At 47.4% G+C, this 16,985-nt stretch overlaps 1 protein-coding gene across 4 annotated transcripts in view; it reads left to right on the top strand.

Moving 5' to 3' along the window:
• The window catches only part of LOC122573842 (insulin-like growth factor 2 mRNA-binding protein 1), a 58,183-nt gene that overhangs the window by 21,114 nt on the left and 20,084 nt on the right, over positions 1-16,985 (top strand). The window contains exons 1-6 of one of the 4 annotated variants that reach the window (XM_043740752.1): positions 344-615; positions 14,421-14,594; positions 14,725-15,105; positions 15,258-15,510; positions 15,616-15,972; positions 16,643-16,894. In XM_043740752.1, coding sequence (XP_043596687.1) covers positions 14,780-15,105; positions 15,258-15,510; positions 15,616-15,972; positions 16,643-16,894 — 1,188 coding nt within the window. In that variant the 5' untranslated portion in view covers positions 344-615; positions 14,421-14,594; positions 14,725-14,779. Of the gene's footprint in view, positions 1-343; positions 845-932; positions 1,555-14,420; positions 14,595-14,724; positions 15,106-15,257; positions 15,511-15,615; positions 15,973-16,642; positions 16,895-16,985 lie in introns of those variants that run through there. The other 3 variants (XM_043740751.1, XM_043740750.1, XM_043740749.1) reach the window with 3 other exon arrangements.

The raw sequence follows: 16,985 nt of genomic DNA, 5'->3' as shown, positions 1-16,985 counted from the left end.
TAAATATCAAAGAAAACGAACGATTGAAAACGCTACAATTACAAGATGTCTGGTTGATCCGTTACTCGATTATTCTAAATAGGCGAACGTCTTTCGATTTATGCAGTCTCGTCCAGCATCGAGATTATCGACAAGGATAAAAATATGCGTCTATTAAGATCGCGTAGAGATAATATTAGTTTCACAGAATGAAGCGAATTCTGCAAACTCGCCGCGCTATGAATTCGCGTGCATTGTAATCTCTCGCCTTAACGCGGTTCGTGTCTCTCCGTATATCTTCGTGCAAGTTCGATTTCCGCGCTGATTGAGCGTGGCGCTCGGGTCGACCGGCTCTTCTCGCGTTCGCAGTTCGCGGCGGGACGTGAGCCAGTGTGTCGCGAAAAATTATTTTTGTTCGCTAAATCTATCGCGAATAGGTAATGTTCCGTGATTTTCGTCCTTGTATCGTTGTTCCGATTTGTGTACGTGTTGCGCGTCAACGCCCTTTCCGTTCAGCGCGCGACAGCGCGTCGAAATTTAACGGGACTGCTGGCAAAAGTGGTTCCAGAGTTTGCTACTATCTTCATCGTATCACGGACACGTGGTATCACTAAAATCACGTATATACAGTACGGTGTGAGTTGGATGGATTTTATTCGTCGCTTCAATTTATCAACGTGTTTCGATTACGTTTCGACCGCGCAGGGCCACTGTACGAAATTTTTGTGCGTTCAACCAATACGTGTGTGTATAAGTGACGAAGCGAATTCCAAAACGCCAACGATTTTTCTTCTACGTCATATGGAACCAGCTTGTACCACGCCGTCGACGATTAATCCGCGAGTTCGATCCCTGTGAATCGAAAGTGTGTGGAATAGTCGTTCCATTTCGATCTTTGGATGCCGTCGATCGATCCAGGTCGCCGACTTCCTTTACATATTTTCCGCCGTATCGTTTTCGAACAGTTTGTAATTTTCGTGGTGGTAACTCGATACCAAAAGTCACGCGGCCCCGACGAAATTCCTCGACCCGCGGACAAAGTCGATGCTCGCGTGACCGGTGTGTTCTCCATCTCCACCATCCGGCGAAACTTAGGTACAATTTCGCCGATACAAGACAAGCGCGAGAACAATTTCTCGAACACACTACCCGTACTCTAACCCGGCCGCCTGTAGTTTACGCACGCGGTGCTTCTTGATTACACGAAAACTCGCTTTCGGATTAGTCTGTCTCGTTCGGACTCGATTCGGAACGTTCGCCAGCGTGTTTACGACCAGGCTCTTCTAACCTTCTCTATGAATGCGCGTGTGTGTATCTTTACGTGAAACCGTGTTACGCGCGAACTTTGCGCATCTATCGTGGCTGTCGAAGGCGCGGAAAGTAAGGTTAACCGTCGAAGGAACGAGCATCATCTACAAAACAGGAAGGGGAAATTCAGTGGGTTTTTGCGGTATGTTGTTGCCAACGAGCATCGTTGTTGCGTCGCTAACGAACGAGGACAATTCTATTGGCTGACTACCAATAAGTCCACGACGAACGTCGCCATATCTGCGAATTTACAGGATCATTGTTCGTGTAAGTGTTCGCCTTGTTTACATCCGTATCGTTACTCTTTACACACGCGACTATACGTATACCGAGTCGTTGCGTGCTTCATCATGCTGGTTGAAGTTGAACGCGCGTTCGCGGCATCGTTGGAATCGCGTACATGTCGATATAGCAGGATAACAGGGTAGCTTTCAGACGTTCCTTTCGATAATTGCGCATTTTTCTTACGACAAATTTATCGTAGACGATTAACTCTCGATAGACAGGAACAAATTTCAACGCGAGAAATATGTTTACGACCGGATCTATGTTTAGGCGTATCGAAGAATCTCGTGGAAATAGCGGTAAAATTCGTGTTGTTCGGTCTGTTGTTCTTCAGATTGCGCAACTTTCTCCCATTCCGTAACCCGAATGCCGTTTTAATCGCGAGGCAACCGGAAATCACGTCGCCGGTCTTAGCCGCGCCAATGTTAACGGCCCAGGCGATGCGAAATGAAATTACGAATCGATGTTCGGCGACGCCACTGACCATTCGCCGCTATCTTCGGGTCGTTCTAAGCGTCTGTAAGGTATCGGTGTCCCTATCTAGGATTTAGGTCACTTTTGCGAGTCTCGTATTCGTCGAGTCGAATAACTAAATGCTTTGGCCTAGTGTGTGTATATACAGCTTTCGCACACCTATGACATCAACTTTTCATCGAAACCTTGAAGATTTGAGAGCTGAAGAGAACAGCTACACGAGGATCACGTTTATCACGTATCTTGTAAAATACCTCTTCTTCTTTCCTCTTTGTTGCTCCTTACACGATATTGTTTCGTTTATCATTCACATTTATCATCTATACGCTCGAAATAGGTTAATCGAAACTTTTAAAATAGAAACCTCTTCCGCGGCGATAGTGCTAGATTTCGCGAGAACACGCAAAAAGAGAATCTCGTACGAATATATAAAAGGAATCACCTTTGTTGTAAAACTCACGCCCTTCCAAGCATTCGAAAGCAGGATCTCTTCCACTTTGCATCGCATAAATGTTAAAATAGCCCGATGTACCGATACGAGCAAACATCTCGTCAGCATCTCGTCTCCCTTTTACCATTGACAATTGATTTTAAGGGACACTTGTTGCTGGGGGAGGGGGCGGGGGAAGGTCGCGTTTGCAAAGGTGCTCGTTGCCGGATCTAGCTCTAAACCTGTGTATCGCGATCAAACGCACGTTTCAAGCACACCTCGTTTACGATATCAAGGCGCGGAATGCTTCCGTGCATTCCTGCGCTTAGTAACAGAGTGATTCATTAATGCGCTTTAATCGCGAGTATCGCTCGATAAACGTATCGTAGCGCGATCGTCTTGAAAATTATTACGCGATCCAAGGAAAACCTGTCACCAAGGCAAAACGGCCGGAACGAGCACGGAACGCGATTGCTGCCGCGTCTCTAGCTGCAAGGCAATTCGACAATTTCGCACTTCGCGTTCGTCGGTCGCGTTCTCGCTTTCGAACGATCCACGACATAATCTCGAGAGAAATCGATGCTGTTATGGTTGTCGGCGTGTCACGACGCATCCTAGGCGAATATCGCACGAACGCACCGCACTCTTCGAGAATCGATCCACCGAGATCTACGATAGGATAGATGGTTGCTCGCCTCGTTATCGCGCGATCTATGGTATCTCCGTTTTCTTCCTCTCGATCGAGATTTCCTCTTCCCATTAGCGTTTTCCACGAGCTTTTCCCCTTGGCGGTTTCCTTGGACGTCGTTCGCGCGTCCTCGGTTTCTGTCGGTTCGTCCTTTTCTCGCTCGAGTCACCGGCTCGCTTCATATTCGCCCGTTTGTTTCGCATTTTCCACGCTCACATCGAACCTTCCTCCTCCTCCTCCTCCTCCTCCTCCTCCTCCTTCTTCTTCCTCCTCCTCGTCTCTCGGTCGCGTTCTCCGACGGCTGGTACATGTAAGTTGCAGACCAACTTGCTAATTCGTCGCGCAGAAATATCTCGAGCCCGTCTGCGGCCGCGTCTCTCCTCTCGGATCGTTATTGTGAATTTCGTCGTCCTAGAATAAACTTCTCTGTCGGCTTAGCGCTGGACCGAACGAGGAAAAGAGAGCGTCGCGACGACGACGTGCGTGTCCTCTGCTCTTCCACTACCGCGCTTCTCCCGCCTACTCTCCTCCCTTTTTCGACTGTCGGCTTTTCAATGTCCGTATTAGCGTCTCTTTTAACCGCCGGTTCGCCTTGTTTCGTTCAGAATTATTGAAGCGGCGGTTGAATGAATTCGACCAGCCCAAATTTTATTATACGCGCGCCTTCTAGCCGCGTCGAAACGCGCTCTCGCGCGCGCCTTCGTGTCCCGGTGTAATTCGAAGTTTTGCTTCGCCTCGTAACGCGAGACGCGATAATCGCTCTTGCAAAAATTCACCGTACTTTCGTAACGTTTCCGTACGATGTATTCTATCGATTCTACGTTCTATTTCCAATAAATATCTAAACGCATACGTGAGTCGTTGGCAAGATAGAACGTCCTTTGAGTTATATGGCGATTACTTTCGACGATAATACGATTGGATTTAGTGTGGTCGTCTGTGAAACGCGATCGTTTACGAAGGAATCGTTCCAGAGCATCTTAGGATTCGGAGATTAGTCTAAATGACCGGAAGAGTATGCCAATTGGACGTTCGTTTCATCTATGGCCACCGTTTCACCTTCGATCATTGTATCGTTAAACATTCAACGGCTGTGTGCACGCGGACCGAACCGAATTGGACGATAATTTTAGTCATGTCGAAATCGATAACCGTGATCGTGAACGCGACAAAGAAAGAGCCAGGAAGCGACGGAGAGCCGGCTTTCTTCCAAGAAACGAAGACATTGACATACGCTCCTAGAACGTCGGCGGATATGCAAAGAGGAAATTATCAGTGGCTACCTGGAAGTGGCAGTGACTCGTTGCGTATGTGGGAAATCCCCCCGAGGATCGTTATTCCTCCCCTTCTTTTGCATTGCAGAAAAGCAGATCGTTCTGGTAACAACGGCCACGATAAAAGGGCCAATGGTGCCTCCGTGCTATGATTACGTCAGTGGTCGCCGGTCTGCATAGCTTCGCGGTGAAATTGACGATGATTCGTCGTCGTTCCCGCGCGTTGACTCATCGCACCTTTCCTATCCTTTTCTCTGTGCTCCTTCTCTCTAACTTCCAGTTCCTTCTATTCCGTCCCTCCTCTCTCTCTCTCTCTCTCTTTTTCTCCGCTTCTCGTCCTTCTTCTCTTCTCTTCTTGTTCCTCGTCTTCTGACTGGCGCGAACCCCTTCCCACCGCGTATGGTTCTTTGTCCTTTTTTATCGTCTTCTTCTTCCACGAACCGGCCGGAAATCGTTGTCGCGTTCCCGAGTGCGCGCGCGGTTGTCGACGCCGTTAAGAGCGCCACGTGTGCCTGGCCGGTCGCGCTCTTGCGCTTTCGCCCTCGGTGAAAGGTAGCGCTCGTAATTGTATATGATTGTAATTGATGCTCTGGACAATTTATCGATACCTACTTCACCTTCCACGGGCAGCCAGTGCGCGCGAGTCGAGGTTGCATCCCCCCTTGCCCCCTTTTTTCTCCCGAGTAAGAATTCGCGTATATAGGCTGGTTTTTCTCCTTGCTCGCGCCTCTATCGCCTTCCACGTTTCTCTGGATATCGTGTGACGCGTGATCATGAATTGCAAAAGTTGTTTTTCGAGCGTGCCACTCAATGATCTTTCCCAATCGTAAATACAGAAAGCGTTGATCTCGAGATCGCGCTCGAGCAGCCAGCCTCGTTCCTCTTTTTTTCCACCATCTTCCTATTTCTTTTCTTTCTCTCCGCTATTTTCCAAGGATTATTTTCTCGCCGAGCTATGAAATCGCTGGCGTTGCTCGAAGCGGCCGGCGTCTCGAGAGAAAAAAAGCTTCGCGCCGATGAAACCACCCCGGTGGCGTTAACGAATCCCCTTGGCTTTTATCGAGCGTAATAACTTTTCGAATACAAAAATATCCGAACGTATCGCGTTACAAGATCCCGCCGCTATTTAATCATCGTGCGGCGCTCACCCTGTACACACCGGCGTATTACGTTGCGTCCACTCGTTTTTCTGCCCTGCTTCCACGATGTTTACAGGCGCGATACGCGCCCCAATAGCGATCGTCGAATCGGTTAACGACGTCGAATGAAAAATGTTAACGAGCCGATCGCCTGGGACGATCGCAATTCGTAGGAAAGCCTAGTAAATATTTAACGAAAGGGGAAAATGAAAAACGACGAAAGGAGGAACAATGGTACTTACAATTAGCGAGGCGTCCATCGAGCTTGGACAGGTGTTTAAAGAGTTCGAATGTAACGAGGTTATGACTGAACGGAACGGGCGGGGTATTAGCGTGCACTAACTCGAGTCCAACCTTCGTGACAACTCGATATTATTGAGTTCAAATAAAAGCCTCCTTTTGTTTCAGTCGGTGGCCGCGCGGAACTTGAATGTAAAGTTAAAAATAAAATGACCGTTTAGCAGTTTGTATATCGAGGCCAGTCGCTATAATAGCGACAACCGCGTGCCGGAATAGGGATTCCGGCATTAACCGGGACAAAGTCAATTGAAATTCTGCCGCATAATACGCGAACCGTCGATTCGTTTTTGTTTAATTCCTCCTGGCCCGTTTCGATCGTTTCGCGCGCTCTCTCTTTCTCTCCCCCTCTCTCTTTCTCTCTTCATCGCGCTTGCGAATTTCTATGTCAGTTGCGCAACATCCACGGATTTCTCTGCCTCGGTATACGCGAAATTTTCTCCGCGCGTGAAATTCTTTCGCTCGCCATGCTATCTTCCTCTCGCTAAACTTCTAGGCTTCGACTAGATCGGTGGTGTTGAAAGAAATGTCAAGTTTGTATCTGAGAAACGCTCGCTGGGCTATCAGCGATGCTGCGACATCTTGGTCAAACGAGCAAAGTTTATGAGTAATTTATCGTCGATGAAACTTGCAACGCCGTGGGTAATGATATTACCGTGATTTAAAGCAAGACTTTGGACGTCTTTCGAACAAAGTCGACGTAAGTCGCTGCACGTAATCGGTCTAATCGAGTCAGGTCGGAGTTGGGTCATATTCATACAGAAAATATTCCTACGTCCTCTTAATTGTCCATCTTCTTTGCCGTTTCTTCCTCATAATCTTTGCCTGCTAAGCACGGATTCTTTGTAGATAGCGACGCCGAGAAACGTTTGGGCGAATTCTCCTAGCGTCCGTTGCACGCGTTTCGCGTTCGAGACGGCGCGTTTCTATTGTGGTGGCAACTAAGCGATTGCGGATTTTGTCATTAGATGCTACGGACCGCGAAGAAACTTAGTTGCCAAACCAATTACAATACGCGCGTAACGACTAGTCGAATATGACACTGGAGAGATTAGAAAATTACTGGAAAGCGTACGATACGAAGCAGTAAAAATCGGAATGGATCGGAACGGGTGGTAGAAGGCAAAGTGGCGAGCAGAATTTCAGCCGCGTAAAACTCAAATGGGCGTATCTGCAACTTTCGCTCGAATCCAGTCATCGGTCGCAGACGGCACAAAAATTATCTATATATACATTGAGCAAGAAAGCCGTGTATCCGCGTCGAAACCGAAGACACAACAGTTTACATCGGCGACGTAATACGTTATTCGATGGCCGATCGTTAAATATCAAAAGTCATTTTTCTCGAAAGCATCGTTCGATCGGACAGTGCCGTTCGTATTAACACGGCAGGATTGCACGCAAAGATTTCCGTAGAAAGATTTAAATAGAGCAACACGACGAGCTCTACGGTATACTTTGTTACGAACGAACGAGAAGCGCGAGTGTAATCATGAAAATTGGGACGACCAGTTCTTGCTCCGCCAGATCGGAGGCTGAACTTTTCATGAAATTGTACCGTTCATAACTGTACGCTGAAAATCACTCGGCTCGATCGTATAATCACCAACCATCGAACGTAATTTCTGCATGATCTTTAACGTTCATCGAGAATCGTTGCATTATTGATGCACATAGGTAGATATATACACGCAGGAACGCTGCAATCTAACTAGTTCGATCTGTATGCGTGGCGAGAACAGAGAAAAGTTACTTGGGTCGCGTTGAAAAAACTCTGGCTAATATAAACGATTCTGCTATTATAGAGAAAACTACTGGAACGCTGTATAAACGGGCGCGCTATAGTCGACGCGGCGCTACTCGCAAATCTAGATCGCATCGTCCATTTATAACGCGTAATCTGTTTTACTCTTTACGTGGGCATTGGATTAAATGGGATAATTCGGAGGCATAACCGGAACACGCTGTAAACCTTATAAGCGGCGTGGTTTAGTTACGGGAATAGGAAGGTGTGTAGCCATCCATCGCCTTTGTACGCCACGTGTCGTTGTCAATGGACGCGAACACAGACTCTCTCACGAAGGCAGAGTTCGTAGATCCAGAGCGCCGTGAGTCATAACTTTCGATATGCACGCCACGACCACGTTGCGTTTTGTATTACACGCATAGGTCGATCGGTGACGCCGCTACGTTTTCTTCTCTCGTCGCGCTAATACAACGCATATAACACGGTTGGAAACGGTGAACGCGCGTTACAGCTGTTGCGACTCTCATGATACGCGTACACACCTTCCCGAAACCCACGGAAGAGTAGATAAGTGTTTCTGGTGAACGTGTAACAGGCTGAAATTCACAACCATCGTGTAACCGTACCGATTACACCGTTTCCGGCCGATAACTCGGCCAGTAGTTTTTATCGAACAGTTTTTCCGTCGTTCAGGAACGTGTTATCGTCGTGCCCGTCTTTTTCCTCCAACTCGTTGACCCTTGGTTGCAGTGGCGACGATCGCGACCTCGATTCGAGGACGGTTTTACAGGCGCCAAACAATGTGGCACTAAGCTTTCTCGGCTGGGTCGGTTGCTACGATTGCACGCGGCTACGGCATCGTTGAAACCTGCGATTCGCAACCGGACCGCCGAGCACTCGAAACGTCGCTATCGTATCACTTTGTGACTCTTCGCGGTACTCGCTTCTATTATACAGTCGCCGTATCGATAAGGTATCGAGGCTGGTTTCAACAATTTGCACTCGATGTAGAAGACCAAAATAGAAGGGAAACGGTGTTTGAACGGCGCTTATCAACCGAGCTATACGTACGCCCCTACCCTTTGCCTCTTATATCCCGTTTTTAAATGCCCGTTTTAGAATTTGTTTATACTCGTCGATTCGAATCTTCTCTCACCTATGAACCGTCTTGAATATTTCATTCGAACGTTAATCTGCGTTACAACGTTGCCTATGTCGATAAGCGGAATATTTAAAATATCGATACATTGTTTCTTATCGCAACTGCACTTGCAATCGCGTGTGGCGGTAATTAAAAAAAAATTGTTATCTGGAAAATTATGCCGTGACTAGGTATAAATTTTTATCGCGCACAATACTGGTCGCGTGTTTGAATATCTCGTACAACCCATGTCGGGGAGTCCATTTCAGTAGTAAGTATCGTAGATAGCGTATTGCGGATAGCAGCGATATTAAACAACGCTGTCAGAATGATCTTACGCTACTCTATTTCGAACGTTAACGAGTGCTAGGTAATATGTGTTTATCATGGATCGGCAGATACCGAACGTAGCGCATGAACGTTCACACCCGAGGTGTGTCAATATTAATAAGCTTCCGCAGGAATCTTATCTTTTTCGTCGACAACGAAACGCATCGGTCGCGTATCGCTTTTCAATACAGCGCGTTATCTACTTGGTTCGCTTCGTACGTCTCAACGTTGAAAAACTCTCAGAAGCATCGTAAATCTCTCTACCGGTTCTGTCGAATATTCGTCTTATCTGCTACATTATGGCCGATATCTATTGGATCTCATTGATACACATAAAACGGTTAAAAATAACTCGTGCTGGAGCGTTAACCCACGAAAGTTAAGCCATCCGCGAGCTAATCTGTCAAAGTATCAACTTATTACACGCGAATCTTCTTTTTCTCGAAACTTGGTATATTTAAATTACGGCCAGATACAAGATTCCGCTGTCTTTCAATATCTGTTCTTTCTTTCTTCTTTCCGTTTCTTTTCTTCCTTTAAACTTTCTTTCGTCTATCCCTGTAGTATGTGGCCGAATGGCTTGCTCCATTAAGAGCGGTTCAATCGGTGAAAACGAACAGTTTAGTAACCGTTTCGCTGTCTCGGGTTATATCCGATTTATCAAATCCGTGGAAATACAAAGAGAAGGCCGTGAAACCGCCGAGGCTCCATCAGGCGAGCGCGCATCGCTTCCGGCTTGAACACTGGGAAAAATCACCGAAATTGTCATCATGTGGCGCCATTCACAGAGCCCAAGCGCATCGTATACACGTGCGTGGCATGCACACGCACGCGTAACAGGCAAGCGGAGTACACGTGCTACGCACTCGTACACAGGGTACATGCACGTTACACCGAATTGAGACGCCAACTTCCCTTCTAACGCTCACACGTGAATGGGAAAGAGGTACTCGTGGCCAGAAAAAAGAGGCATCAACCAGACCTCGCCTGTGTATGTAAATGTTGGCTGTGTGGCGTATCTGCGCGCTCGAACCGCGTTGCACACGCGTTACCTGTGTGTCGCGAACGCCTGTTCGTGCCTGTGTACGTGTGCCGCGCGCATCTGCAACGTACGCGGTGTGTGCTGCAACCTTTATTCGCCGCGGCTGCAGTTTTACCTCCTACACGTTTTTGTCGCGAATCGTGCGCATACTGTGTATGTAAAGCCACGCTGCTGGCGCGTACATGCCACTTTCCCTTTTCAAAATCGATTTTGGCGCCGTGCGCCCCGCCGGTTCAGTCAACGACGTCGACGCTTCTCCGGCCAGGACCGTACACGTTCCATCGGGCGCCACTTCGTTGCCCAGTTTCTTTCTCGGCTAATACTTATTCGTCGATCGTATGCGCTTTAGCGCGAAAACAGGATGTACGGATGTTTCGCAAGTGCAAGTACCGTTTTATCAAATCGGTGGAACGAAAGTGTAGGTTTTGGTTGGATCATCCAGTCGTAGGATGAACGTTACGTGGCTTTATCTTTCGCCTTTATCTTTCAACTTGCGTGGACTCGCGGACTTGGTAACTTGGGAAAGACAGCGGCTACGGCAACGACTTGGACGAGTTCGCAGAAGAGGAACGTTGGCGAAAAAATCACGCGCACCATGTGGACGGTAGAACGCGATTAAAAGCGACAAACGCGCTGCCACTTCGTAGATTGCGAGTACGGTCCGGTAAAACGTATAAATACGAGCAACGGGACCATAAAACTCACAGGGGATGATTACACGGCGTAATTCCCGGTGCATCTCTAAAAAGCAAGAAAAAAATCGCCACACGCGTGGCTCGCGCGCTAATTACCCCTGCGTAAATGTGCTCCATTTTTACGCGACTAGCGGCGCGTAACGAGTCCCAATTCCCTTCACAATTAACTGCACCGCATTACGACCCTCGAACTTTTCGTCAACTGCCCCCTCCCCCTGTTCGCTCGACCACCATCCCTCCCGCGACCCGCTTCCGACCATCGCTTCCTCCAGAAGCGACCGTCCGAGTCCATTGGCTTGTTAAACGAAAAAAAAAAAAGGAGTAAAGTAGAGAAGAAAAAGAGAGTCGGAAAAAACGTGTCTTAGGCGAGATCAAAAGCTCTTCCACGGGGGTGACCCGTGGTCTGCGGTCGTCGCGCGTCCATCCCTGTCGGTATGTGCCTCGGGCTCAGAAAAGGCCCTCTCTCTCTCCCTCTCTCTCACACACACACACACAAACACATACACACTGTTCTCGTCTTCCCTTCTCTATCTATCGGTTTGCTCTTGTGCTCTTCCCGCGTGTCTCTTTCGCTTCCTCCGTCGCTGTGGTGGGCGTACGAAAATACCGCCTTTCGTTAAAGGTGAACGGACGAAATCGCGAGTTACACGTGCGTGCAAGATCCGGCAAGGGTGATGCGTCGGCGGGTGTGCAGGACGGGGGAGAATAGGAGAGACAGAGCAGGCCGGTGGTCAGGAAGGGTAGCGAGGGAAAGAGGCGCAAAAAGGGTTGAGGTTGGAGGTGACGTGGTGGTGGTGGTGGTGGTGGTGGTTGCCGATGTTGGTGTGCGCTGGTGGGTTACTGCTCTAGCTTGGTTCCTCGTGGAGATACGTTGGCGGGGGTGGGGGGTTCGTGCCGGTGGAGGAGACGGACCCGCGTGCCAGACGAAACCGACGATATCAACGTTCCCTTGCGCACTCCTGCATATATACCTCACACCACACCGGGTGCCGCCGAAAATCCCCAAAAGCACACGAAACAAAGGCCTGCCTCCGCTCTCACCCTCGCCGCCACCCCCGCGATTCCATCCTGCCACCAAACTGCCGTCCTCCTCCGCCCTTTGCACGGTTCTCACTGTAGCCCCGTAACCCGTACCGATACACGCGTGCAAACGAACCTTCTGTGTACGAACAGAGACATAATATCGACTTTTCTCGGTCGAACGTGTTGTCTCTCTACAGGCGCCAGCACGTGCACGTCCTAGAGTTCGGTTCGACGAGCCTCGAACCTCCTCCAGCCCCCGACGATGGACAGAGAGAGGAGTCTCTATCGGCCACCCAGGAACGCGTTGTGCTCCACGGTAGTTGTTCGGTTAAGGTTTTCCGGGGGGTTGAAATTAGTTCCATCGCACACACGTAACACGCGCGTCGCCCTCTCACCTTTTGTGCCGTACCGCTGTTCAACCGTTTTATTCGTCGTGCAAGATTTTACGCCTATCTCCGGAATCGTCGTCCGACGATCCTTTCGATTGGCGCCAGCCACCGCCACGGTATTATTCGTTATTTTCACGCGTATTTATATCGAATATCTCGGTCGCCCCTCGACCTTAATCGACGGTGTAGAATTTTCGCTCGTCGTTAGTTTCGTTCAAACGCGGACAAGGACAGGTATAGGACGTGATATTATCGCGAGCACGAGCGAACGCGTAACTATATACGATTAAGTAATATCGGTTATCTTTGCAAATTGTCCGCGGAATGGGAGAGTAATTAGTGGCGGGAAAAAATTAAATTTCCCGACGATCTTTTCGCCCCGCGATGCAGCACGCCTATACGCGCGTTTAATGCCACGTGTGTACTGCTTCCGTGAGAAGAAAAAACGGCGATCGTTTTACTTTCACGATCGAACCGACCGAATACGTGATTATCCGCGTCCTCATCGGGCCGTAATAATTGGCCGAGCACAAGCTAGGTCGGTCGGTACGTTTTCTTCAAGGTTAGTCGAAAGCCCTGACGCTGAGTGGGTCGGTGAGCTGAAAAATCGATACGTACGAAAGTGAGAGTCTCAGCCGTTTCACCCTCCTTTTCCTTCTTCACGTTCCGCGTCCTCTTCTTACTTGCCATTTGGTTCATTCATGTTGCGTCGCGTTCAGTGCCGTGGCTGCGTCCAATTTCGCGATTTTTCACCCCTTGAAATTCGATTAACGTGGACGCGAGTATATCCGCGAAAAGAGGAACCGTAGGGATATACCGACGTAATGAACGCGAAATGAAATTACTGCGGGCTGTTTCGCATTGCCAATTTTGCGGCGAATTATGTTCGAAGAGAGACGAATCGAAGGCGCATTTGGTATTTAGATAGGGTACGGGTGGAGTTTGTTTTTGATTCGCGATGCCTTTCATGTCGAGCCGTCCCCCTCGCAAGGGGCGAGGAGGAGGATAAATTCGACGTGGAGATGTTGAACGAACGAACGAAAGAAAGAAAGAGAAAATGTCAACAGGGGGCATCCGCGCATATGCGATCTTTGCTGATGATGCTCTTGGCGAGAACATCGTCAAGCCTCTGCGATATCGTAGACTGGCGTTAATTTATAGATCACCGTGTATCGTCGCGAATCGAACGGCTCGTCGTTGCGAGCAAATTTCTAACGACTGCGCGCGATAAACTTTTCATTATCGAACTTTTTTCAACGATATCGCCGTTTGGTCTCTTTATTTCGCGTAATTAGTTTCTTTATTTTACGCAATTAGCAATCGTATCGTATTTACAAACGTAAAACAAAACCGAAACTGAACTTGCAGATAATTGCAATAACACGATATAGCGATTTTCGCGCAACTAGCGATTAACGAGTCTGGTATTTTTATAATTCTTCTTCGTAGAAACTTTCATGGAAATTGCAACGCGCTGGCATTCTATCCGTTACGAATTTCTAACATTTTATTCCTTCATATTGCAACGATATTTTCTCGACTTTTAGGAAATATTTACTTAAATGGGGTAAAAAAGTTTGGAGAAGCTGTTGTAACGACCCCGCCTCGCAATTTCCATTGGTAACCATACCACCGTCTGAGCACGTTCGTGTCGACTCGCCGCATGCTCTTTCCTCGTCGAGTTGATTTTTGTTTAGCAGGCACACCGTCCTTTTTGACGATCTCAAGCCGATACCGAGAAATTCTTGACCCAAATCCTGCGTTATACTTACATAGGTTGTGCACCATCAACCATATATATTCTCGTTTCGAGAAATTATTGACGATGGATGATTTTCCTGCTTTTTGCATTTTTTTCTTTTTCTTTTTTAAGCTAGAGAAACAACCGTTTAACTTTAACGATCGATTTGCTTCTCGCTTTTAAATGTATTAGCCTGCGAACTAGGTCTCGTTTTTTATTCAACAACTCTTTGCTCGGTCGAGTTGGTAAAATTACATCGATTCCCAAGCGTTTTAACCGCGATAATTTTAATAGAAGCGTGACTGAAAAACAAGTTTCTCTCTCCTTCTTTTCTACGTCAATCGTACACGCCATGTACTATCGACCCTCTAACGTGACGAGACCAGGTGTAACGTTTGCTAATTGACGTTTCTGAACTTCTTTCTTTTTTTGTTACAGCGGTGCCGGATCCAAGGTTATCGTAAACAACCTGCCAGCTCAGATCAGAATAGAAGATATAGAGGCTCTGTTCTCGAACTGCGGTCAAGTGCAGTCCGTAGAGAAATTGTCCTCGCGCGATCCTAATTTACAAACCGTCCTCATCAGCTATGAGACGCAAGAACAAGCACAGCAGTAAGTTTCGACTTTGTTTGCCGCGGAGATAAGCCCGCATATCATCCGGTCCATAGGCATTTTTCATAGTCGACATCCTTTAATCGTGTGATTGTTGTGGTCTGACAATCGTCTTTTCGCCGTTTTACAGGGCTGTGAACCAGTTAAATGGTCACGAGTACGAGGGTAGCCCGCTAAAAGTGGAAATGTCTACGGTGGAGAACCGACGTAGAGGCCGCAGCCAGCGCAGCGGCGTTGCTTATTCCGGGGTTTCGGGCTCCGGACGGCAGGCAGACTTCCCGCTCCGTATTCTTGTACAATCAGAGATGGTGGGAGCCATAATCGGTCGCCAGGGCTCTACCATACGTCAGATCACTCAGATGACGCGCGCGCGAGTGGATGTTCACCGTAAGGACAGCCTTGGTGCTGCTGAAAAAGCTATTACCATCTACGGTAACCCAGAGAATTGTACGAATGCTTGCAAGAAAATTATGGAGGTCACGCAGCAGGAGGCTTACGGTTTAAGTAAAGGGTAAGAAGCTTAAAACGCTGTACCATTTCCTATGGAAGTCCCAGGTGTTTCTGAAATTATTTCCAAACAATGTTACGTATGAAATTTGTTATACGCGTCTGTATAATGGATGCACGTGTGTTTATTAACGCGCCGTAACCGTTTGTTAACAGCGAGATCTCATTGAGGATTCTTGCACACAACAATTTGATTGGACGAATTATCGGAAAGGGTGGCACCACCATTAAGAAAATTATGCAGGATACAGATACGAAGATCACCGTAAGCAGTATCAACGACATCAACAACTTCAATCTCGAGCGCATTATCACGGTCAAAGGCAGCATCGATAACATGAGCAAAGCTGAATCTATGATTTCCAGCAAATTACGCCAAAGCTATGAAAATGACTTGCAAGCAATGGCAGTAAGTGTTACGAGTTATGCGAAGTCATAGCGACTGAATCGTTTCAAATATTATGCAAAGTTACGATCGAACTTGCGTAATAACGAAATGACATGATCGTTACAGCCCCAAAGCTTGATGTTTCCTGGTTTACATCCAATGGCTATGATGTCCACTGCTGGTATGGGATACAGCTCACGTGGCCCCGGCTTGTATGGCACCGGACCAGCCCCATATCCTTATCAAACCAGTTTACCTGCGCAGCAAGGTATTCCAATAGGAGATACGCAAGAAACTGCGTTCCTCTACATCCCGAATACGAGTGTGGGGGCCATCATAGGAAGCAAGGGTTCACACATTAGAAACATTATCAGATTCTCTGGCGCCAGTGTGAAAATCGCGCCAATTGAGCAGGACAAGCCTGTAGAACAACAAAATGACAGAAAAGTAACTATCGTCGGATCACCAGAATCGCAGTGGAAAGTAAGTTTTGCGCAGATGACAGTAATACGTTTAATTCCTTGTCAAGTAAGATCTAATGATTTTTTATGCTAAATATCGAGGCTCGGGCTTAAAGAACGGAAAAGTGCACGTTTCTGGCAGATGAAAGATCTAGAAATCGACGTATACCTAAAATTTCGATTGTCATAACGTTTTGAATTATGTAAAGATAATGATAGATATAAATTTTGTGATATATGTATAATTCTACGCGAAGAAAAGCACAAGTTTTACATAGATTCAACGAATGTAAAGTGCGAACTAAATAATTGGTTAGATAGCTTGTAGTCACTTTGTGGCTTAGTAGGTAACACGTTAGTTTGCAAACGTCAGGGTTCCGTGTTCGAATCCCAATATCTTGACAATTGTTTCTAACTGGTTTTTATCGTCGATAAACGCGTGGAAACGCTGGTACTCGACCAAACCTGGTCTCGTTTGAGAAGATGCGGTTTTCCTATGCATCGTCTTGAAAGAACAGGGAAATTAAAATAATGGAAGGGTTTACCCGTACCAATGGCATGTTGCACAATGCATGTATAGTTGGTCCCGTTACAACCTTCTACATTTCTTTCTTTTTTTTTCTGTTCAAATAAATGTCATTCGTATGGTTCTCCTGTAACGATTATGCGACACCAATGATATTCGCTTTTAGGCCCAATACTTAATTTTCGAGAAGATGCGCGAGGAAGGATTCGTGGGCGGAACCGAGGACGTCCGATTGACAATCGAGATTCTCGTACCAAGTACTCAAGTTGGCCGAATCATTGGCAAAGGTGGACAAAACGTAAGAGAATTGCAACGTGTAACCGGAAGTATCATAAAGTTATCGGAACAACAATCCACATCTCCTTCTGCCGATGAAGAAGCAACCGTCCAAATAATTGGCCCTTTCTTCTCTGTTCAGGTATTACGCGCGTCACCGTTAAAATTACTTCAACGTTTTACGATCTTTAAAACCCGACGGATAAAGTATATCAATTTTTGCTTGTTCTCTG

This window comes from Bombus pyrosoma, linkage group LG12 (assembly GCF_014825855.1).
Source record: "Bombus pyrosoma isolate SC7728 linkage group LG12, ASM1482585v1, whole genome shotgun sequence".
Classification (NCBI taxonomy): domain Eukaryota; kingdom Metazoa; phylum Arthropoda; class Insecta; order Hymenoptera; family Apidae; genus Bombus; species Bombus pyrosoma.
The sequence above is the reverse complement of the archived record's forward strand: the minus strand, read 5'-3'. Positions and strand labels throughout refer to the sequence as shown.